This window comes from Neoarius graeffei, chromosome 14, assembly GCF_027579695.1.
Source record: "Neoarius graeffei isolate fNeoGra1 chromosome 14, fNeoGra1.pri, whole genome shotgun sequence".
Taxonomy (NCBI): domain Eukaryota; kingdom Metazoa; phylum Chordata; class Actinopteri; order Siluriformes; family Ariidae; genus Neoarius; species Neoarius graeffei.
In genome coordinates, this window is record NC_083582.1 from 34,532,742 (window position 1) to 34,556,847 (window position 24,106).

Sequence of the window (24,106 nt, forward strand, 5' to 3'; positions counted from 1 at the left end):
TTCTAAAGGGTTCACAAACTTTCAAGCACCACTGTACACACACACACATCCATGATGCTCAGAAATGATCCACTAAGAATCACCTTTCATAATGATAATTTTGTTTATGTTGAAGCTTATAATTCTACTGACAATCATTTTAATAAATTGTATTCAAATTACAGTGCAGTCAAAGTAGAATGGACTTTGTACATGGACAAATATTGTATACAGTGGATTGCTGTTATAATACGGATCACTATTAGACGAAAACTAGTGTAACATGGTCAGCTCATGGCTCCCAAAAGTCCTCATATTCACATTATGAGGAAAGCCTTTACTTAAAGAAGCCATAAAAAGTAGAATGAAACAATGCATGCCATTAAAAGTAGATGGCCTTTCGATTTCATTAAATCGGTGAAATTTAGTTCCTTCTGAAATTTGGTCATTGTGATGTTTATTTCTGTAATATCTTTAAAAAAAAACCCAGGCCATTCTGTGGCTGGGAAGTTATTTAATTTGAGAGGATTCCCAAGCAAATAATGCACATGAAATTGCTCACTTCATGCAGTCAAGCAGACAGAGGAAGTCCGTGTGCGCATGCACAGGTTTATCTTGACCGTGCACTGACAGTTACATCATTCTATCGCTAAACAAACAGCTGATCACACCAAGGTGCTCACTGAACACCGATATTTATTAGTCTGGTCCTGCATTTCCTTTCCTTCTCAACATAATGTCTTTTCTTCTCGCTTTCCATTACTGTAGTCGGTCTTCCATGTTTCATCCGTGTCCTCAATTTTTCTCTCCTGTTTCAAATTTGTATCCCACAATGCCTTGCACAAACAGGGAAAGCCCACCACGTCATGCATGACGTAGCATCTTGAAATAGGTCACGGTGAAGCAGGAAAAAATAGCTGAGAATTTAGAGCCATGTGGCCCTAAATTCATTAATTGTTCTATTTAAAAAAAAAAAAACTAATAAAATTGGAAGTCTGTGATTCGATTTCAGTAGCTTTCAGTCCACTAAATAAAAATAATTGGGTGTCAGGGAAAGTTCTTTTTATGACCTAAACTTGAAAAATCTGAAAGGCAGTCTACCTTTAAATATGATCAAACAAATCTACATGATCACATTCTTCATCATCATCAATGAGGGGGAGGAGCCTCAAGTGTAAGCCCACCCCCAATCACCTGCCTCTTAATGTTTAAATTGGGCTGGTCCAGTCCAAGCTCCTTTATTCTCTTTTTCCTTCCAGTGTATGCCGGGTAAAATGATGTTGCTGGAAAGAAATAACAGTATTTTTTTTCTCCACTGGTTCACTTGAACTTGCCATCATGTGAAAGCTCCAGTCTAATGAGCAGCACTGAGTGACAGCTGCTAATATGGATATGGATTTTTTTGGATCCCAACTACCATGTTATAACGGCGCTCCACTGTATTTAGGCTTTATACTTAAAGTAACTGTCACTTTAAAAGCTTCTGGGTTTGCATGCTTTTCAATATGCTTTCAGTGATTTCAGTGCTTTGCATTTCACAAAGTGCAAAGCAAGTTCCTGACACAGCTCATTTGCATTGAGTGACACCCAACAAACTCCATAAAAGTTCAAGTGCACAGAAAGCTGGGGGCATGAAATAAACAATCAGGGTTAAAGGTGAAAAAGAGAAGTAGGAGTTATTTTGCCTCAAATGGAACCAGGGTGAAGACTGAAAGCCTGGAAAAGTTTAACTATGTACAGTGGTGCTTGAAAGTTTGTGAACCCTTTAGAATTTTCTATATTTCTGCATAAATATGACCTAAAACATCATCAGATTTTCACACAAGTCCGAAAAGTAGATGAGCCATTCCACCGAATCGGTGCCATTTCTGTCCCTAGAAAATTATATGTATAAATGCACATAAAAATGTACTTTAAAATAAATTTCCTTATTACGCAGAATGTCCTGCACATTGATCTGATTTCAGATTTAAGATATATAATTGTAAGGATTAATAAAAACAACCTGAAACACTGAAAAAATAGAATGTGTTACCTGTGCCCGCACTCTAACTTTATACTTAACTATGAAATATTATGATTAAAATCCTTCAGAAACAGTATTTCTTTTGCACTGTTGTGTGACTCCACATCCTATCCATGGTTTAAATATATTTTTTTCATAAGAAATCCACAATATCTTAGTTAAAATACACATTTTAATCGTGTCCCTGGGTTTTCACTCAGTCCTGTTACCCAAACATATTACCCCATCTGACAAATTTGGAACATTCCATAAATCACATGCTCAACAGGAAATTGCATCAGTTGTGTCTTCTGAAGGCCATGGGAAGGCCAAAAGTTAGTTCTCTCATTTACTTTTCTGTATATTTGATGATTTTTTAACTTTGACTGATAAGGTCAATGTCAACATACTGTCCTGTTACTTAAATTATTTCTTAGATGATATCTGTTTATTTTAAAAATACAGATTTTTGGTAAATCACTAGAATGTGCCAAGTGTGGTCATGCTATTAGCGATGACGCCATGTGGCTTAATTCCATGTATTAGCTAATCCTAGGCTAAAAACTCAGTCCTGTTACTTTCAGAGTTTTGGTAACAGGACTGAAAAAAAATGCAGCCATCTTTGACTTCCAAACCTTGTAACATAGCCTGAGGTTGACCAATACACATTTTGAATAGTTAAATATGTGTGTTATTATAATCAGTGTTGAAAAGATATCACAAATTAAGTTTAATTTGGGAGTGGTACAACAAGCAAATGGCACCCATTTGGTGGAATGTCCCAGATAAAGACAACCCAGTTAAACAAATGAGACAAAAATATTATACTTGGTCATTTATTTACTGAGGAAAATGATCCAATATTACATATACAGTGGCAAAAGTATGTGAACATCTAGGATTAGCAGTTAATTTGAAGGTGAAATTAGAGTCCGGTGTTTTCAAGCAATGGGATGACAATCAGGTGTGAGTGGGCACCCTGTTTTATTTAAAGAACAGGGATCTATCAAAGTCTGATCTTCACAACACATGTTTGTGGAAGTGTATCATGGCATGAACAAAGGAGATTTCTGAGGACCTCAGAAAAAGTGGTGTTGATGCTCATCAGGCTGGAAAAGGTTACAAAACCATCTCCAAAGAGTCTGGACTCCACTAATCCACAGTCAGACAGATTGTGTACAAATGGAGGAAATTCAAGATCATGTTACTCTCCCCAGGAGTGGTTGACCAACAAAGGGCACTCCAAGAACAAGGCGTACAATAGTCAGCAAGGTCAGAAAGGACCCCAGGGTAACTTCTAAGCAACTGAAGGCCTCTCTCACATTGGCTAATATTAATGCTCATGAGTCCACCATCAGGAGAACACTGAACAGCAATGGTGTGCATGGCAGGGTTGCAAGGAGAAAGCCAATGCTCCCCAAAAAGAACATTGCTGCTCATCTGCAGTTTGCTAAAGATCACATGGACAAACCAGAAGGCTATTGGAAAAATGTTTTGTGGATGGATGAGGCCAAAATAGACCTTTTTGGTTTAAATGAGAAGCATTATGTTTGGAGAAAGAAAAACACTGCATTCCAGCATAAGAACCTTATTCCAACAACAACAACAACAGGAGCAACAACAGTAACAACAACAGGAGCAACAGCAACAACAGCAGCAGCAGTAACAGCAACAGGGCCCTGTACTACGAACGGAGGTTAACCTACCCAGAAGTAACCCAGGGTTCCCCCGCTAAACCGGGGTTGACAAAACCTGGTTATCTTGTTTGGGGTTAAACGGTACTACGATGCCAGTTATGAAGTTGATTTGTTGAACCTGGTTTAACCTAATCAGGGTTAATGCGCGTTCACGTTAAAGGGGAGGTTATCAGCGCAAATCACCACTGTTCACAATGGCACGGTCGCCGTACTTCACGGAGGAAGAATGCGCTGTCATAATGCAAAGCTACGAGGAGTTCAAAACAACATTAAGAGCAAAATCTAACACAGCGGCTGCCAATAAGGAGCGGCAAGCATGTTGGCAACGAATTGCCGATCGGGTAAATGCGTAAGTACATTCTCCCTTCTACATGTTCCAGAACAGAAGTATAGGATGAGAGAAAGCTTCATGATCAATCACAAGTCACAGAAAATGGTCCTTCGACGTGGCCCCAGTCATATATAACTTGTTTAATGTCCGAAAAATCCTGAATAAAATTTGGTATGGTAAATTCATGGAGTAGCCTACTTAAGCTGATATGTGCACATGAGTCACATGAATTAGGATGACTGACTGTTCAGTCCCTTTGACTAAGTTGGTGTCTGTCCTGTGAACATTTCAGAGGCAACAGCAGTGCCAAACGCACCTGGCAACAGGTGAAAATGAAATATAAAAACATCATTCATAATGGTGTGTGTGTGCGTGCAAGCAAGCATTCATTTGCCTTTTATTTATTCAAGTTTTATCTGTTTGCCTAATAGTTCAAATTGTTTTGTATATAGTTTATAATGTTGTTGTGTGATATTAATGATAGTATTGTGGGAAAACTACTTTGCACGGACGTTCATTTAATTTATTCTATTGTCATTTTGTTTGTTCTATTTTTGTGTATTTTATTTATTTATCTGTTTGTCTAGTTGTATCTATTTTTCTAATAATATATTTTTTGCATTAATAGTTTGTTTTTTCCTATTAAAATAATCTTGTGTTCTTGTTATAACTTTATCTATTTATCTGACTGTTTAGTTGTATCTATTTTTGTTACACTTTCAATATTTTTAATATAGAAAGTTTGTTTTTTTCTATTAAAATGTTCTTGTGTGATAACTAGTTATTGTGTTATATTTATTGTAGTTGTATCTATTTTGTATCTCAGACTTAAATATTTTTGTAAAACAAGTGTTTTTCTATTAAATATTCTTGCGTTCTTGATAACTATGTTCTTGAGTGGGTTCTTTTTTTTTTTACAGAAAAGCTGTTCTGCATGGACATTCATTGAAGCCCTCATTGTTTTTTAATGGTTATTTATGAGTGTTTAGGGGTTACAATAATGTAAGTCTAGGTTGCTTTATATAAAAGGTATGTCCAGAAATATTGATGTCACTGTCTAAGCAGAGGGATCTGGCTTCTTTAGACGCTGTCTTCTTAAAACTGAATAAATATTTAAAAAGAGCCAAATGAGCCAGTCTTTTGAACGGCTCTTTTCAAAGAACGGATCACAAAGATGCGGATCCCATCAAAGAGACATAAATCCCATCTCTAATCTGCGCTCCGATATCGCACGGGTCATCCAGGTACGCTGGCATTGTCTCTAGAGGGAATGTCGGTGGAGAGGTGGTGTTTAAAAAGGGTGTGGTTAATCGGAAACCTCGGGTTAACCAAGAACATAACCTGAGACGAGCAGGTTTGAGATGCAGCATAAGTTGCCATGGCAGCATACCTCGGTTTGAACATAGCCAACTTTCGTAGTATGGGTTAATCGGGAAGTTACGCTGCACGTGATCAAGTTACTCTCGAAGTTACCCTGGTAAGCCAGAAAACCCGCTTCGTAGTACAGGGCCCAGGAGTAGCAACAACAGCAGCAGCAACAGTAACAACAACAGGAGCAACAGCAGCAGCAGTAACAGCAACAGGAGTAGCAATAACAGCAGCAGCAACAGTAACAACAACAACAGTAACAACAACAGGAGCAACAGCAACAACAGTAGCAACAACAGTAACAACAACAGGAGCAACAGCAGTAGCAACAACAGTAACAACAACAGGAGCAACAGCAACAACAGTAACAACAACAGGAGCAACAACAGCAGCAGTAACAGCAACAGGAGTAGCAATAACAGCAGCAGCAACAGTAACAACAACAACAACAGTAACAACAACAGGAGCAACAGCAACAACAGTAACAACAACAGGAGCAACAGCAGCAGCAGTAACAGCAACAGGAGTAGCAACAACAGCAGTAGCAACAGTAGCAGCAACAACAACAACAGGAGCAACAACAGTAACAGCAGCAGCAGCAGTAACAGCAACAGGAGTAGCAACAACAGCAGCAGCAACAGTAACAACAACAGGAGCAACAGGAAAAGCTCCTGTTAAAAGGGCTCGCAAACTTTCAAGCACCACTGTATAATATTATACATACAGGACACTTTTTTTGATGGAATACAAACATGTGTTCTATTCCCTTCTAGCAGGATTAATTCATTTGGTTTGATAGCATGCAATATTGTTAGTATATCGTTTATCCTACGTGTATTATGTCACTCTACCCAATGGAGAATGAGCACTGAGTATGGTTTACGATATTGCATGGCTGTCAAGACAACATGACATCACATGTCAGAGCTGATGTGAATATCCAATGAGAAAGTTTTCTGCTGTGCATGTGCAGAAGCATCTTTGTTCACTGGGAAAGAGAAAGACGCGCTGAACACCTGAAAGGCTACCAAAACTTTAGTAGATATTCTTCATGCATATTTACAAGAGTAAAACATACCAATGGACATCGAAAAACTGGAAAAGAGACACATTGGAGACGAAAAACTTCCACGCTAGTGAGTGACTGGGCCAATTTGTAAACAAACATGGCTGCCAGGTTTGCTTCATTGAATACGGAAGATTTTGAGAGAATCCAGAGTGATGTACAACAAGAGGGTATATGACACAGTGCTCCTGAAACAGAGAGGATTCAGGGCCTTGCTCAAGGGCCCGACATTGGCAGCTTGTCAGTGCTGGGGCTTGAACCCATGACTTTCAGATCAGTAACCCCGAGCCTTAACCGTTGAGCCACCACTGAAAAATGATCCTATACAGTAACAGCACTGAAAAATGAAATGAAGTCATATGCAACATGTAATCATTTTCATGAAATAACTCACATTTAAGGGAAGTAACAGCCTCAATATTCAGGCTATAAAACGTTTGTGTTCTTTAGTCAAGCCAGCTTTCTGGGGGAAAAAAAAAAGTCTTTCACAGAAAACTGCCCTCACAAACAGAGAGAAAGAGAGGTAACGAAGAAAAGAGAATGGAGAGACTCGTGCAAGCGACATGTTTGTGGATCAGAAATATGTCATAGGAGAAAGAGAAGACAAGTAGGAAATGATTTGAGGCAGAAAGGTACATGGACCTTCAACACCGTAGACTGAAACGCTTGATTTGTGCTGGTCTCGGAAAGTAATTTTGGTGTCAAAAACACTATACCCCTTCCGCTGTGCCAGCTGTACCTTTACACAGACATCAGTTCCGGCTCTGTTACTACCAATCATTCTGGCTCAGAGGCAGAACAACACAGACCCCCGTTTCAGATTTGGACATTTTATACAGAACGTGAGGTGGAATAAAGGCGTAAGAATTCCACCTTGAACAGGTTGTGGAAAAGAGGCTTTTGATAGAGACTCCCAAGAACTTCTATAAGTCCCTCTGGATCAGGGCATTTGCTAAATACTGGAAATGTCATAAAAATAAGCCATTTACACTCAACAGTATTCCATATATAAAAGTGCAGTAAACCATACAAAATATAAGATTTTGAAATTGATTAGTTGTGGTTTACGTTAGTTATTCTGCTTACGCATCATAAATTTACACACACTCAGGAGCACGAGTAGGATACAAAAGTAGATTTTCATGAAAACCAAATTTCTTGTGTACCGTATTTTCCGGACTATACGTCGCTCCGGAATTTAAGTCGCATCAGCCAAAAAATGCATTATGAAGACGAAAAAAACATATATACGTTGCACCGGACTACAAGTCGCACTTTTTTGAAGGGTTATTATATCCATAGAATCTGTGATTCTATCTGATAAGCGGCGCGTGGTTACTGCGCAACTGCATTGTTTATTTAATAAACGAACAGCTGAGCAGTGATAACGCGCCCTTTGCCCTGTAAGTAGCCTAGTCTGATTATTTTAAATATCTACTACTATCTTTAATACTATCACTATCGTTATTACTAATAGCCTATATTATTATTATAACTAATATTAGTAGTCTATTACTGATGCATTAATCAGTTTGCTTTTAGAATATTTTTACCGGTAGGGCTTATTATCGCCCCATGGCTCTTTCATCTTTGTCATTAAAGCTGTAGTCGTCATTGAGGAGTGTCATTCTTCATTTTTGTTGAATTTTATTTCGTCAAATCAGAGGCCAAGTAGGCTATAGGTATATCATCTCCAAAGACAGGTACGGTAGTAAAAACAACTGTCTAGTGAAAACAACAACAACAACCGCTCAGAGAAAAAAACAGGCAGAAAATGCGCCTGCCAGTTAACGTCATATCAGATAAAAACATTAAACGTTATTCAGACCATTAACACCATAACATCAGAGACGAAGAATAAAGTTCATCTTGGAAGGAGAGTTATTTTTAAAAATGCAAAACAAAATCATTTATAATAGTCCAGAGAAAAACTGGCTGAATATGTACCGTAACATCAAGTTATTCAATAGCCTATAGGCCTAAAATCAGGGCTTAATTTGAGCCGGAACATGACGGAACAAGATCCGTAACCTCCGTTGTCGGATCCGGCAGCTATTTTCATTTCATTCGGTGTTCCGGCAGCTATTTAAATGGATCAGATCACCTCCGTGACCATCACAAAGGGAAAAAAATCAAACAAATTAAATAAGTAAATAAAAATGTGTTTAGTGTTCGGTTTTGATTTTGATATCTGTTGTTGATTTCTCTCCTATGACATCCACAAAATCTATGCAAAAGGGGAAGAGGGAGGGACATGGGGTGTATACTTCCGCTCAATAGAACACCAGGTTTTTTGTAGCCGTTAGCTTGCGCTGTGGAAAAAATGGCAAAAAAAACAAGAAAGCTTACTAAAATGTTTAAAATGAATTCTCCAACTTGTTTTGTAAACCCTTTATTTCTTAACTATTACTTGAATTGATTGCACTTATGTTTGCTGGCACTGCTTTTAATGAGCAGGAGAAAAACAGGGAGGGCTCGGAAAATGACAGCAAGTCGGAATCGAACCGGGGTCCCTGGATTTATGGTGTGGCGCCTTATCCACCTGAGCCACAAACTGGCACTGCTTTTAAATACCCTACTTAAATCCTTACAATGAGTCATTTAACTCATGTCTTGTGTGATCTGAGCTCCAGTGGTGAAATAAACCGGTTGTGATATGAGTACAGTCTGTTATTTTAGAAGATAAATTTAATATATAATTTAATATATAGCCTAATAAAAAATAATATTTTATAACATAATATCACAACATATTACTGTCTGTAACTGTTCATCACTAAAGCATTTTCTAAGATCATAATGTCTGATATATATATATTTTTTACACACACAATAAGCGCGTGTGCGTAACGTTATAGTAAACCACCCCCCCCCCCCCGCCTTTTTTTGTTTTGAGTCGCTGGACCCACCCACCTCCTGCGTTCTGGGACCTCCCACTTCACAAATTAAGCACTGCCTAAAATCATTACATAACTTATTTAAATAACTATAGGCCTATCATTAATAATAAAACACAGGTCAATCAAGTTTATCAAGCTGACGATTTCACTCCAAATCAGCAAATCCATTGAATTCCTCATCCTCGGTGTCGCTTCTGAACAACTCTGCCAACCCCAGCGGCAGACGAAGCGCCGTTTCCTCTTCTTCTGCGTAGCTGTCGTCAGACTCGGCATCAGCTCCAGTTATTCCGCGGTGAAAAAAAAACATATATATGTCGCACCGGAGTATAAGTCGCATGGCCAGCCGATCCATGAAAAAAAGTGCGACTTATAGTCCGAAAAATATGGTAAATGCTCAATTTATAAATAAATCTGTTCTCATCCAGCTTGATAAATATATCACGATCTAGTGTCTCTGCCCTTATTAAAATTTGTCTGGAAGCCCATTTCTGCCATGTAGAAAAAGAAAGTCAGAAAGGAAAAAAAAAATCACAATTTATTTTGTTTATTTCAGCAGCTGAAATTTTGACTTATTATCTTAAAATTCTGATTGTGAATTCTCCAAATTTTTACTTATTTTCTTACTGAAAATGTATGTTGGTAATGTTTAATTACTGTTAAAGAACTGCCACATCATTTTTATGCCCCGCTGGCTGAAAGGCCCAAAGGGGGATTATGTTGTGGCGATGTCCGTCCATCCCAGGAAGGGTGCTCAACTTCTGAAATCAAAACCTCTCACAATTTTTGGAGGAATTTCACGAAACTTGACAGGATTCTTTGTTATATGCTGGTAATACGCATATTACAATTTTGTTCAATTCAGTCGCATTTTACCAGAGTCATGGCATAGTTGCCAGTGGGGGATATTGTGCTCTCAAAGCACTCTTGTTGGGGTTAGTTAAAGGTGCTGACTGCAAAGTCATCTGAAATTTCTAAATGTTTTTTTATTGTGCGTGGCATTTTCCGATGTCCCGCAAGAACAATATCATGTGAATGAGATGCGATCATTTTGATGTGCTGAGGGTCATTTTCCTCTGTTTTGGGACCGAATATCCTACCTCTTGAGGTAAACAGTATGGCCCTATGGAAACAACCGAACACAAGGAGCTTGAACTAATTAGCATAACTGTGGAACTCCGTCACACCAAGATGGCGACGTGAGGAAAACATCTTCACTCTACATCGACCTCGGAGAGTTTTGAGTCACAGGGATGTAATTTGTGGCTGACATTCGCAAATAGATCCGTGAAACAAAAGATGAATATATCTTTCCTCTGTTACTACTTTTGTGTTATCGTTTCTTTCTCTGTAAGATCAAACCATGAAGTATATAACTCCATACGCAGACTTACCAATCCAAGACAAGTGCTGCAAATTCTTCATCAGATTTCACACCTGTTTCATCCTTCAGTTGATTCCAGCAGTCGATCTGTCCCTTCCAAAAAATTCTCGCAGACAACCTTTTTCATCGTGTTTCTGGTGCACTTTCTAATTGATTTGCTTTCATATTTTCCTTTTCTTTTCCACTGGCTTTTAGCTGGCAAGAGAGCAGAGTCCGCCATGTTTGCCCACACTGATTTGTTTTGGTTAAAAGTCGGTCAAACATGCCCCACGCTGATATTGTTGCTCACTTGCTTCAGCAATCTCCAGAATCATAAAATACAGGATGCATTTTATCTCGGCAAAACATTTACACGTACATGGCACATGGTTACATGGTACAGGATACATGGTGTGTGTGGAGCAGAGAAACATCTCGAAACTCCAACAGCAATAGAAATAGAAAATTTTTGCCCAGAATTCAACTTTGTAGTCAGAACCTTTAATAAGAACCAGCCCCTGATCTTTGATCCCATATTCAGATGTTGATCATTTGGCTTTACTTTCCATTCACACAAGGAACAGGAGTGATTTAGCTAACTGAAGATTTGCTTGTTGGAGGTTATGTTGAAAACATATGCTTTAAAAGTAATAGTAGATGTTGTGTACTGTAAGTATGAATTCACAATCTGAACGGCTATCTAAGTTAGCTGTTAAAACTAAGCAGGTAGTAACCTATAGGATAGACAAAGCTAGTTAATTCAGTTATCCTGCTGAACAGCTTTGAGTTATGGACTGGATAAAATTAAGATTGATGGATAAGAATTTTATTATTTGTACCACACCAAGTCAAATTTTGAGAAGTCAGAGTTTTGAGATGTCAATATTTTGACAGAATAAGTACAATTTTGAGATAATAAAGTAAAAATTTTGAGATCAGTTAGAATTTGGGATAATAAAATAAAAATTGAGAAGTCAGAATTTCGTGCAAAATCAATATTTTGAGATAATTAAAAAAGTTGAGAAGTCAGAATTTTGAGAAGTCAATATTTTGAGACAATAATTTACAATTTTGAGATAATAAAATAAAAATTGAGATCAGTAGAGAATTTGAGGCATAAAAATTGAGATGTCAGAATTTTGAGAAAAGACAATATTTTGAGATAATAAAGTATAAAAATGCGAAGTCAGAATTTTGAGAAAAATTTATATTTTGATATATTCAGTTTTGAGATAATAAAGTCAAATTTGAGATTTGACAGAATTTGAGAAATAAAAAAAATTACAATTCCAAATGTATAGATACAGTTAAAATTTTAAGATAAGTCAAATTTTTGACATACTACTGCTGCCAAAAATAAAGAAAACATGTTTTGTTTGTTTGTTTGTTTGTTTTTCTGTCTGGCTTGAATGGGCTTCCATTTGGGTACTGAATTTTTATCAGCAGTTATCCCATTTCTCCATGGGGAAATGAGCAGTTTTAAATGGGGAGTAAGAGTGTCAACTGACTCCAGGACAATGTAGTGTATGCAATTCAGTGCAGTGAGTAATGCACAGACTCGTATATTGGGGAAACAAAACAACCGCTTCACAGGCGCATGGCTCAACACAGGAGAGCCAGTTCCTCAGGCCAGGACTCTGCTGTCTATCTTCATCTTAACAACAAAGAACAGTCATTTCAGGATTGTAACGTACGCATTTTAGCCAGAGAGGATCGTTGGTATGAGCGAGGAGTTAAAGAAGCCATTTTTGTCAACCTGGAATGCCCATCACTGAACAGAGGTGGGGGTCTAAGACATCATTTATCAGCCACCTACAATGCAGTCCTTGGCACACTTCCCAGACAACTGAATGCACACCAAAACCCAGCTGTTTTCAGTGACTCACAGGAGGACAGAGAGAACCAACAATCCACTGATCACCCCAACGACTCTCTAGGCCGTTCACACCCAGCCCCCAGTGACCCACACCAACAGGATGACTCAACGACACCTTAGGATTGCTTTTCATCCATGAGAGGATAAATACCTGATACTCCCTATTAGTCAGACAGAACTGAAGAAGCCTTTCGGATGAGAGGTGAAATGTCTTCAAGAATCTTCAAGCAAGTCCAGTTGCTCTTTTTTACCACCCACAGTTTACTATGACCTGGATGACTGAGAATCTTCACAGACACATTTCCCATGATGGCCAAAAAGTTAAATTTTAGTCTCATCTGACCAGAGAATCTTCTTCCATGTGTTTGGGGAGTCTGCCACATGCTGTTGGGCAACCTCCAGACGTGCTTTCTTGTTTTTTTTTTCTTTAGGCAATGACTTTTTTCTGGCCACTCTTCCATAAAGCCCCACTCTGTGGAGTGTACAGCTTAAAGTGGTCCTATGGACAGATACTCCCATCTCGGCTGGGGATCTTTGCAGCTCCTTCAGTGCTATCTTTGGTGTCTTTGTTGCATCTCTGATTAATGCCCTCCTTGCCCAGTCTGTGAGTTTTGGTGGGTGGCGTTCTCTTGTCAGGCTTGTAGTGGTGCTATATTCTTTCCATTTTGCTATAATGGATTTAATGGTGCTCTGTGGGATATTCAAAGTTTGGAATATTTTTTATAACCCAACCCTGATCTATACATCTCCACAACTTTGTCTCTGACCTGTTTGAAGTGCTCCTTGGTTTTCATGTTGCTTGCTTAGTAGTGTTGCAGAGTCAGGGTCCTTCCAGAATAGTTTGATTTATACAGACATCATGTGACAGATCATGTGACACTTTGATTGCACACAGGTGGATCTTGATCAACTAATTATGTGACTTCTGAAGTGAACTGTTTGGACCAGCTCTTATTTAGGGGTTTCATATGAAAGGGGATGAATACCTATGCACACTCCAAATTTATGTTTTTTCATCTTAATTGTTGTTTGTGTCACAATAAAACAACAATGTGCACCTTTAAAGTGGTAGGCATGTTGTATAAATCAAATGGTGCTAAACCCCCACCCCCAATCAATTTTAATTCCAGCTTGTAATGCAATAAAACAGGGCAAACACCAAGGGGGTTGAATACTTTTGCAATACACTGTAATAGTACATGGACCAGCTGAGTATCTCTGATACAAACTTCCAGCATTGTATTTCAAGCATTACAAGAATAATAAAGAATGCATTATGATATGAACATGTTGCTTCATTACTGGGAGTCAATTTTTCATCATATTCCATCAAGTGCAGTTTTTAAGCATTAGAGATGTGAACTAGACTCGCACTGGCTGAAATCCTTGCTGGGCTGGATGTATGTGTGGGTGTGTGTGCCCTGCATGGACACCTGTATTCAGTGCTTTATCAGAGTGGTGTTCCAGATCTCCTCATCTCTGTATGCTTCCCTTGATACAGAGTTAGAGCTTGAGCCACACTTTAGTTCACGGCCACATGGCATTTCAGTGATGGAGGATCTAAAAGGTCTATTTCAGTCTGCTATGGTCTCTTTCAAATCTGAACGTCTCCTCTTCTTCTGCAGCGAGGAGGACTTCAAAGATACTGAGGCGAGGTGTACAGAGTAATTTCATAGATATTGCTGCTAGAATTACTGTACTGTTTGTGTATTCAGAGAATGATTGATGTCTTATTAAGCTTGAACTGTGTTGAGCATTTACATGGTAGTTGGTAATAATATACAGCGCCAATCAAAAGTTTGGACACCACTACTCATTCATAGGTTTGCTGTATTGTGACTATTTTCTATATTGTAGAGAAATACTGAAGACATCAAAACTATGAAATAACACATGGATATTCATATTTTAGATTCTTCAAAGTAGCCACCGTTTACCTTGATGACGCTTTGTACAGTATTGGCATTATCTTAACCTGATTCATGAGGTAGTCACATGGAATGCTTTTCAATTAACAGGTGTGCCTCGTCAAAAGTTAATTAGTGCAATTTCTTGCCTTCTTAATATGTTTGAGATCAAACAGTAAATAGTAAATAAAAAAATACAGTAAGTAGTCCTATTCTATAACTGTAGTAATCCATATTACGGTACATCAAGAACTGCTAAACTAGGGTAAAAAGAAATGACATTGTAGAAATAGTTGAAGGTGGGTGGAACACAGAAGCACGGCAGGCCAGAACTGAATTCTTACAAAATACTTTTATTTGCGCTTTTCAGCGTCTTGCTTCGCTCGCCCACACACACACATGCACACACAAGTGTCCAGGTTGGGGAGAGTTCCCTTCCTCTGCTCTCCCTCTCCTCTTATACGGCGTGGTCACTGGGGAAGACACACAAACACAGGTTAATTCCCATCAGGTGCAGTGATTCTGCCACTTACCTTCCCTGACTCGGCCCTCCATTCACAGACCGACGCTTGACCATGCCCCTGCTGCCACATACCCCCACCGCCTGACTCAGACCGGGGAGCCATCTGGCCTGCAGCTGACTCACACCCCCCCCCCCCCCCCCCAACGTGAGGGGAAATCCGCCACGACCATCTGCGCCCCCGGCCTGTGGACCACCTCGAACTTAAACGGCTGGAGTGCCAGATACCAACGGGTGATCCATGTGTTGGCATCCTTCATGCGGTGGAGCCACTGGAGGGGCGCGTGGTCCAAGCAGAGGGTGAAAGGGCACCCCAGCAGGTAGTAGTGGAGGGCGAGGACCGCCCACTTGATTGCAAGGCATTCCTTTTCTATTGTGCTGTACCTGCCCTCATGCACCAACAGCTTTAGGCTGATGTACAGCACTGGGCGGTCCTTCCCCTCCACCTCCTGGGACAGAACAGCCCCCAGCCCTCTGTCCGATGCGTCCATCTGCAAAACAAAGGGGAGAGAAAAGTCAGGGGAGTGTAACAGTGGCCCCCCACACAGTGCAGCCTTTACCTCAGAGAAAGCCCTCTGGCATTGCTCCGTCCACTGGACCGGATCTGGTGCCCCCTTTTTAGTGAGATCAGTCAGCGGGCTGGTGACGTCCGAACAATTAGGTATAAACCTACGATAGTAGCCAGCCAGCCCCAGGAACTGTCTCACCCCCTTTTTGGTCTTGGGCCTCGGGCAGGCCGCAATCGCTGCTGTCTTATTGATTTGGGGACGCACCTGCCCATTGCTCAAGTGGAAGCCCAGATACCGTACTTCCACCCACCCAATCGCACACTTCTTCGGGTTGGCTGTGAGACCCGCTTGCCTCAGCCACCTAAGGATGGCCCTTAGGTGTTCTAAGTGCCACGGCCAGTCGTTACTATAAATAATGATGTTACCCAAGTATGCGGCTGTGTAGGTAGCGTGGGGGCGGAGGACCCTATCCATAAGCCACTGGAACATAGCAGGCACCCCAAACAGCCCAAAAGGAAGTGTGACGAACTGGTGTAAGCCAAATGGCATGGAAAAGGCAGTTTTCTCTCGGGATAGCAGAGTCAAGGAGATCTGCCAATGTCCCTTTGTCAAATCCAGTGTCGAATAAAAATGAGCTGTGCCTAGTCGATCGAGCAACTTGTCAATACGAGGCATTGGGTACACATCGAATTTAGACACTGCATTGACTTTTCCATAGTCCACACAAAACCGGACCGACCCGTCGGCCTTGGGAACCAAGACCACCAGGCTGCTCCAGTCACTGTGGGATTCCTCGACGATGCCCATTTCGAGCATGGCCTCGAGTTCTTCCCGAACCACCTTTTTTTTTGTGTTTGGGCAGTCTGTAAGGGCGGCTGTGCACTACTACCCCTGGGGGCATCTCAATGTGGTGTTCTATGAGGTGGGTGCGGCCAGGCAGGGGTGAGAACACGTCAGAAAATTCTGTCTGCAACTGGGCGACCTCTGTGAGTTGGGTCGGGGAGAGGTGGTCTCCACAGGGGACCAGAGCAGTGGGCGATGTTGATCTTCCTTTTTGAACCTCCAGCCCCAGCTCCGCCTTCTCTGGAACCACCGACACCAACGCCACGGGGACCTCCTCGTTCCAAAGTTTTAACAGATTGAGGTGGTAAATCTGTAACGCCCCACCCCTGTCCATTCGCCTCACCTCATAGTCGATGTCCCTGACTCGCCGTGTGACCTCAAAGGGTCCTTGCCACCTGGCGATCAATTTGGAGCTCGACGTGGGCAGCAACACAAGTACTTTATCTCCCGGTGTGAATTCCCTAAGGTGTGTGCCCCTGTCGTACAGATGGACTTGACATTCTTGGGCCTGCCGCAAATTCTCCTGGATTAGGTGCGTGAGTGTGTGGAGTTTGGCGCGCAGGTCGATAACGTAAAAATTAAATTCAATACTTGTTGAAGGTGGGCGGCACGGTGGTGTAGTTGTTAGCGCTGTCGCCTCACAGCAAGAAGGTCCTGGATTCAAGCCCCGTGGCCGGCGAGGGCCTTTCTGTGCGGAGTTTGCATGTTCTCCCCGTGTCCGCGTGGGTTTCCTCCGGGTGCTCCGGTTTCCCCCACAGTCCAAAGACATGCAGGTTAGGTTAACTGGTGACTCTAAATTGACCGTAGGTGTGAATGTGAGTGTGAATGGTTGTCTGTGTCTATGTGTCAGCCCTGTGATGACCTGGCGACTTGTCCAGGGTGTACCCCGCCTTTCGCCCGTAGTCAGCTGGGATAGGCTCCAGCTTGCCTGCGACCCTGTAGAACAGGATAAAGCGGCTACAGATCATGAGATGAGATGAGACTTGTTGAAGGTCCCTCCTCCCAATTTTCACACAGCACATCTAGAATGCCATGCAGCTTACGCCCGTATAATAATTTGAACGGGAAGAACCCTGTGGAGGCTTGTGGGACCTCTCGCACTGCGAATAACAGGTGCTTGAGCCATTTATCCCAGTTGCATGCGTCCTCGCTTACAAATTTCCAAATTATGTTCTTAAGGGTGCGATTGAACCATTTGACTAAGCCATCCATTTGTGGGTGATAAACGCTGGTGTGGATAGGCTTAATTCCCAGTAACCAATACAGTTTGCGCAGTGTGCGTGACATAAACATAGTGCCTTGATCAGTCAGAATCTCTTTGGGGATTCTGACTCAGGAGATGACACAGAAGAGTGCTTCTGCAATACTACGTGCTGAGATATTGCGAAGAGGCACTGCTTCTGGATATTGCGTTGCATAGTCCACCAGAACTAAAATAAAGCAATATCCTCATGTTGACCGATCTAATGGCCCGACGAGATCCATCCCAATTCTTTCGAACGGGGTCTCGATTAATGGCAGAGGGCACAAAGGCGCTTTTGGAATGGCCGCGGGATTTACTAACTGGCATTTGCGGCAGGCCGTACACCACCTACAGACATTGCCGCGAATCCCTGGCCAAAAGAACCGGGTCATTATTCGGGCTAGTGTCTTATCCTGCCCCAAGTGTCCGGCCATGGGATTAATGTGAGCCGCCTGGAATATAAATTCCCGGCAGCTCTTTGGGATTAAAAGCTGTGTTATCGGTTCCTTAGTCTGAGTGTCCTGTGTCACTCGGTATAACCTATCCTTAATAATTGAGAAATAGGGGAAGGACGGGGTGGCGTTTGGCTGGAGTGTTTGACCATTGATTACTCTCACTTGGTCAAACGCATGCCGCAGAGTTTCGTCTCGCGACTGCTCCAATGGGAAATCTGCGAGGGATTCCCCGAAAGAGGGAGGAGGAGCCTGCTGCTCCTCACTCTGACACGGTGATGATGTAGACGGCTCTGTGACAGCTGCTCCCGCCAATGCCACACCGGGACCTCCCCCTGCTAAATTATGGCAGGCCCCACTCTTCACTAAATGTGCCATTAATTCCCTAAATCCCGGCCAATCAGTCCCCAAAATTATCGAGTGGGTAAGGCGAGGATTAACCGCCTTTACTCTAAATTTCTCCCCTCGAAATAGAATGTTGACCGACACTAAAGGGTAGTTGTGAACATCCCCATGCACACACAACACCTTCACCAATTGTGCTCTCCCCAATGCCTCGTCTTGCACCAGGCTTTGGTGGATTGAGGTCTGATTACAGCCGGAGTCCACCAAAGCCTGATACGTATCCCCTTGGATACTCACTGGTATGCGATACGCTCTGGCCCGATCAAGGGCGGTCCCTGGCACGTCAGGGATCCGGACCACCGTGCCCACCTCCATCGCTGAGCACTGATGCTGGAGGTGCCCCAGCTTCCCGCAGCACCAGCATACCAGCCCAGGCTCTCCCTCTGCACCGGTGTTCCGGAGCTCACTCACCTGAGGGGGGAAGACACAGACATGGAAGTAGGAAATGGTAGGGCACCGCCTGTGTGGCAGGCCGGCTGGGGTGGAGCCGGCCCCCACCTCCATGGTGGGGGAATGGGGCGAGGACGAGGAACAGAAGGAGAGAGAGAGAAAAGAGGGGAGAAGAGGAGACACGCTGTCCTGCCATCGGAACAGCCACCATATGGTCCTCTGCCAGCACGATGGCCTGATCCAGTGACGCCAGGCAATGGCACTGGACCCACTCCGCTGTTCCTTCCAGAAGTCGGGCGATGAATTGTTCCAGCGCCACCAGATCAATGATTCCCTTGGCGTCGCGGTTGTCGGCCCTCAGCCACCGCCGGCAGGCGTCCCGGAGTTGCTGGCCAAACACAAATGGCCAGCCGACCTCCTCCAGGCGCAGTGCGCGGAAGCGCTGCCGTTGCTGCTCCGGGGTGCACCCCACGCGTTGGAGGACAGCCCTGTGGAGGTCGGCATAGACTAGCCGGCTGTCGGCGGGAAGCTGTAGCGCTGCCAGCTACACCTCGCCCATTAGCAGGGGGAGGAGGCATGCCGCATGCTGTTCCACCGGCCAACCCCACGCCTCTGCTGCCTGCTCAAAAAGAGCAAGGAAGGCTTCGGGGTCATCCTACAGACCCATCTTCGTTAGGGTGAGGTGGGGAGGGTCTGCGGCAGTGGTGATGGTGGACCCCACCGACGCGAGCAGGTGCCGGAACGCCTGGCGATCTTCCTGCTGCGCCAGCACCAGGGCTTCGAACCGTTGTTCCTGCTCCTTCCGGAGGGTGACCGGTGCCTGGTGCTGGCTCTGTTGGGCCATGGTGAGGGCATGGACCAGATCCTTGAAGGGGGAGGACTCCATGAGGCTGTTCTGTTCTGTACTCCGTCCTGGGTTTTGGCACCACTGTAGAAATAGTTAAAGGTGGGTGGAGCACAGAAGCACGGCAGGCCAGAACTGAGTTCTCACAAAATACTTTTATTTGCGCTTTTCAGCGTCTTACTTCGCTCACCCCCACACACACACGCACGCACACAAGTGTCCAGGTTGGGGAGAGCTCCCTTCCTCTGCTCTCTCTCTCATAGGGCGCAGTCACTGGGGAAGACACACAAACACAGGTTACTTCCCATCAGGTGCAGTGATTCTGCCACTTACATTCCCTGACTCTGCCCTCCATTCACAGACCGACGCTTGACCATGCCCCCGCTGCCACAGACATCCATCATTACTTTAAGACATGAAGTGTCTTTTAATTAATAAAAATAAACACCATTGAATTAGAAGGTGTGTCCAAACTTTTGTCTGATACTGTATATTAATAATTATTTTATCCACATTCACTGGATATGAGCAGTCGTGCACTCTGATTGGCTACTCTACTACTAGGATATCAGCTCATATATCATGAGTAGAGAAAAACAAAATGGCAGAGCATGTTGCTGAACCAACCGAGGATGAAATAAAAGCTCTACTCAAAAACAAAACCCCAAAAAATTGTTATTAAGTACTTAAGACAAACAGAAATAGTGAAAAGAATATAGTGTTGATTTTTTGTTTTTGTTATTTTAAACCCCCAATATCGCCTGTTCTGCACTTCAGCCCAGTTGGTGGCAGCAATGCACCTTTAGGTTGGTTTGCCAACCATCAAAAAAAAAAACTAAAGAAGAAGAAGAAGAAAATGGCAGAGCGTGTTGCTGAACCAACTCTACTCAAAAACAAAACCCCCCAAAAATGTTAAGTATTTAAAAGAAACAGAAATAGTGAAAAGAATATTGTGTTTTGTTTTTTTCCCCCCCAATATCTCCTGTTCCATACTCCAGCCCAGTCGGTGGTGGTAATGCACCTTTATGTTGGTTTGCCAACTGCCAAAAAACCCTAAAGAAGAAGAAGAACCCCCCCCCCCCCCCCAAAAAAAAAATACAAAAAAGCAACAAAATATGGAATGAAAGTATTTGATGGTAAGAATGTATCTTTATTTATTTTTCAAGAATTATTATTATTATCGCATTTTTCACAAATTGTTACTGTCATTTCGCTGGTTTGTTTACATTCCAAGCGGGAATGATTTTGTCTGACGTTTTTTATAAAGTTTTTAATTTATCGAATTTGCAAAAATAAAAATGCTCCATTTCTCAAAATCCAGTGAATATGGATAGAAAAAAAGTTATTCCACTCAATCTCATCATACATGATTTATAGCCGACTCAGCATTATGCACCTCGTCAACTATCAGCTCATGTAAGACTCGATTTCATAGAATAACTGTTAAATATATTTAGGATGTAAAAGATAGTAATTTATCAATTACCATTATTTTATTATTTGATTTAATGAATTTCATATAAATTCATTTCTGGATGAATTGTTAACCAAATTTTATATTCATTAAAGATCTCTTTTTTATGAATTTTGCCATCATTTACCTATATTTCATATATTTCATATTGTTTACCAATTTCTCTCTGGGCTATACAATTTTTGAATCCTGCTTGTCAGCTGAAGTCACACCACCCCCAGGCAGGATCACATGACCACATTTTCTGTCTGCCCTAATGAAGTGATATCCACATGGTGCTTTGGTTGATAAATTAATCCAGAGTGTTGAACAGATTTGACAGCATGTGACTGATGTGTTGTCATTTTATGTTTCCACAGAGAAGACATTCGGACAGCCAATGTCATTGCTGCTGATGCTGTCACCTGCCTGGTCATCGACAGAGAGTGAGTTACATCTGTTTGTCTCCCATGATCTTTGTGTCTGTGTTCTCAAAGCCATGATGGTTTTCTTAGTCTTTCATTCCATCACAAAGTTTCATTAATATATTCCATTCCCATACGGAACAAAAGTCCAAAGGCTGCATGTGAGAGAACGGCCACTCTTGGTGAAATACCTCACACGTTATGTTTCTCTGGTCTTAGACCTCCAGGGATACAAAACCCCCAGTGTGTCTGAGTCTGACTCTACTGAGCTCTGAGGTGTGTGTGAGGTGTGTGCTGCTAAAAATACACAATCCCACCACCCCCAAAGAGCATGCTCCACAGGAGAACAGCAGTGACTGTGCTCCCACTGGCTATTTAAAATTATCTTGTTTTGGACGTTGTATATCCGTGTTGGCATTTCAGTCTTGAGGTGGTTATGCAGTGTGAGTGGAATCAGCCTGTGCGTCTCGTCTGATGTCAGAACTGTGAAAAGTCATAGAGATGTTGAGTCTGTACAAGTCCACAGTGGACTGATTACAGACTAGGGTCACACCTCTCTCAGGCCAGCTCAGTTCAAGTCTCACATCTGGTGCTCATGGAACATGCCTGAACAAGCTTATTGATTCCTAAAAAACTATTACATGTCTCCAAAGATGAATGCTCAGTGGGCTTCCTGTGTCATGTTCCTGACTTGCAGTACATTCAGAGACGCCTATATTATTTTACTGGGATGAATTACTATCACTACACAGTACCTAGTAAGAGTACAATAGGTGCTTTTAGATCAAACAGTTCTCGGAACTTATTGAGAGGAACGACCAACTGGGGAGCTCCCCAAGAACTATAGTCATGGCCAAAAGTTTTGAGACTGACACTAATTTTGGTTTTCACAAAGTTTGCTGCTTCAGTGTTTTTAGTTCTTTTTGTCAGATGTTTCTGTGGACTACTGAAGTATAGTTATAAGCATTTCACAAGTTTCAAAGGCTTTTATTGACAAATACAGTGGTGCTTGAAAGTTTGTGAACCCTTTAGAATTTTCTATGTTTCTACATAAATATGACCTAAAACATCATCAGATTTTCACACAAGTCCTAAAAGTAGATAAAGAGAACCCAGTTAAACAAATGAGACAAAAATATTATACTCTGTCATTTATTTACTGAGGAAAATGATCCAATATTACATATCTGTGAGTGGCAAAAGTATGTGAACCTCTAGGATTAGCAGTTAATTTGAATGTGAAATTAGAGTCAGGTGTTTTCAATCAATGGGATGACAATCAGGTGTGAGTGGGCACCCTGTTTTATTTAAAGAACAGGCATCTGTCAAAGTCTGATCTTCACAACACATGTTTGTGGAAGTGTATCATGGCACGAAAAAAATGTATTTCTGAGGACCTCAGAAAAAGCGTTGTTGATGCTCATCAGGCTGGAAAAGGTTACAAAACCATCTCTCAAGAGTTTGGACTCCACTAATCCACAGTCAGACAGATTGTGTACAAATGGAGGGAATTCAAGACCATTGTTACCCTCCCCAGGAGTGGTCGACCAACAAAGATCACTCCAAGAGCAAGGCGTGTAATAGTTAGCAAGGTCACAAAGGACCCCAGGGTAACTTCTAAGCAATTGAAGGCCTCTCTCACATTGGCTAATGTTAATGTTCATGAGTCCACCATCAGGAGAACACTGAACAACAGTGGTGTGCATGGCAGGGTTGTCAGGAGAAAGCCACTGTTCTCCAAAAAGAACATTGCTGCTCGTCTGCAATTTGCTAAAGATCATGTGGACAAACCAGAAGGCTACTGGAAAAATGTTTTGTGGACAGATGAGACCAAAATAGAACTTTTTGGTTTAAATGAGACATGTTATGTTTGGAGAAAGGAAAACACTGCATTCCAGCATAAGAACCTTATCCCATGTGTGAAACATGGTGGTGGTAGTATCATGGTTTGGGCCTGTTTTGCTGCATCTGGGCCAGGATGGCTTGCCATCATTGATGGAACAATGAATTCTGAATTATACCAGTGAATTCTAAAGGAAAATGTCAGGACATCTGTCCATGAACTGAATCTCAAGAGAAGGTGGGTCATGCAGCAAGACAACGACCCTAAGCACACAAGTCGTTCTACCAAAGAATGGTTAAAAAAGAATAAATTTAATGTTTTGGAATAGCCAAGTCAAAGTCCTGACCTTAATCCAATCGAAATGTTGTGGAAGGACCTGAAGTGAGCAGTTCATGTGAGGAAACCCACCAACATCCCAGAGTTGAAGCTGTTCTGTACAGAGGAATGAGCTAAAATCACTCCAAGCCGGTGTGCAGGACTGATCAACAGTTACCACAAATGTTTAGTTGCAGTTATTGCTGCACAAGGGGGTCGCACCAGATACTGAAAGCAAAGGTTCACATACTTTTGCCACTCACAGATATGTAATATTGGATCATTTTCCTCAATAAATAAATGACCAAATATAATATTTTTGTCTCATTTGTTTAACTGGGTTCTCTTTATCTACTTTTAGGACTTGTGTGAAAA

At 42.0% G+C, this 24,106-nt stretch overlaps 1 protein-coding gene across 1 annotated transcript in view; it reads left to right on the forward strand.

Moving 5' to 3' along the window:
* The window catches only part of prkg1b (protein kinase cGMP-dependent 1b), a 528,001-nt gene that overhangs the window by 439,898 nt on the left and 63,997 nt on the right, over window positions 1-24,106 (forward strand). Inside the window, exon 8 of the mRNA XM_060939567.1 lies at window positions 21,529-21,594. Within this exon, the coding sequence (XP_060795550.1) occupies window positions 21,529-21,594 (66 nt within the window). The remainder of the gene's footprint in view (window positions 1-21,528; window positions 21,595-24,106) is intronic.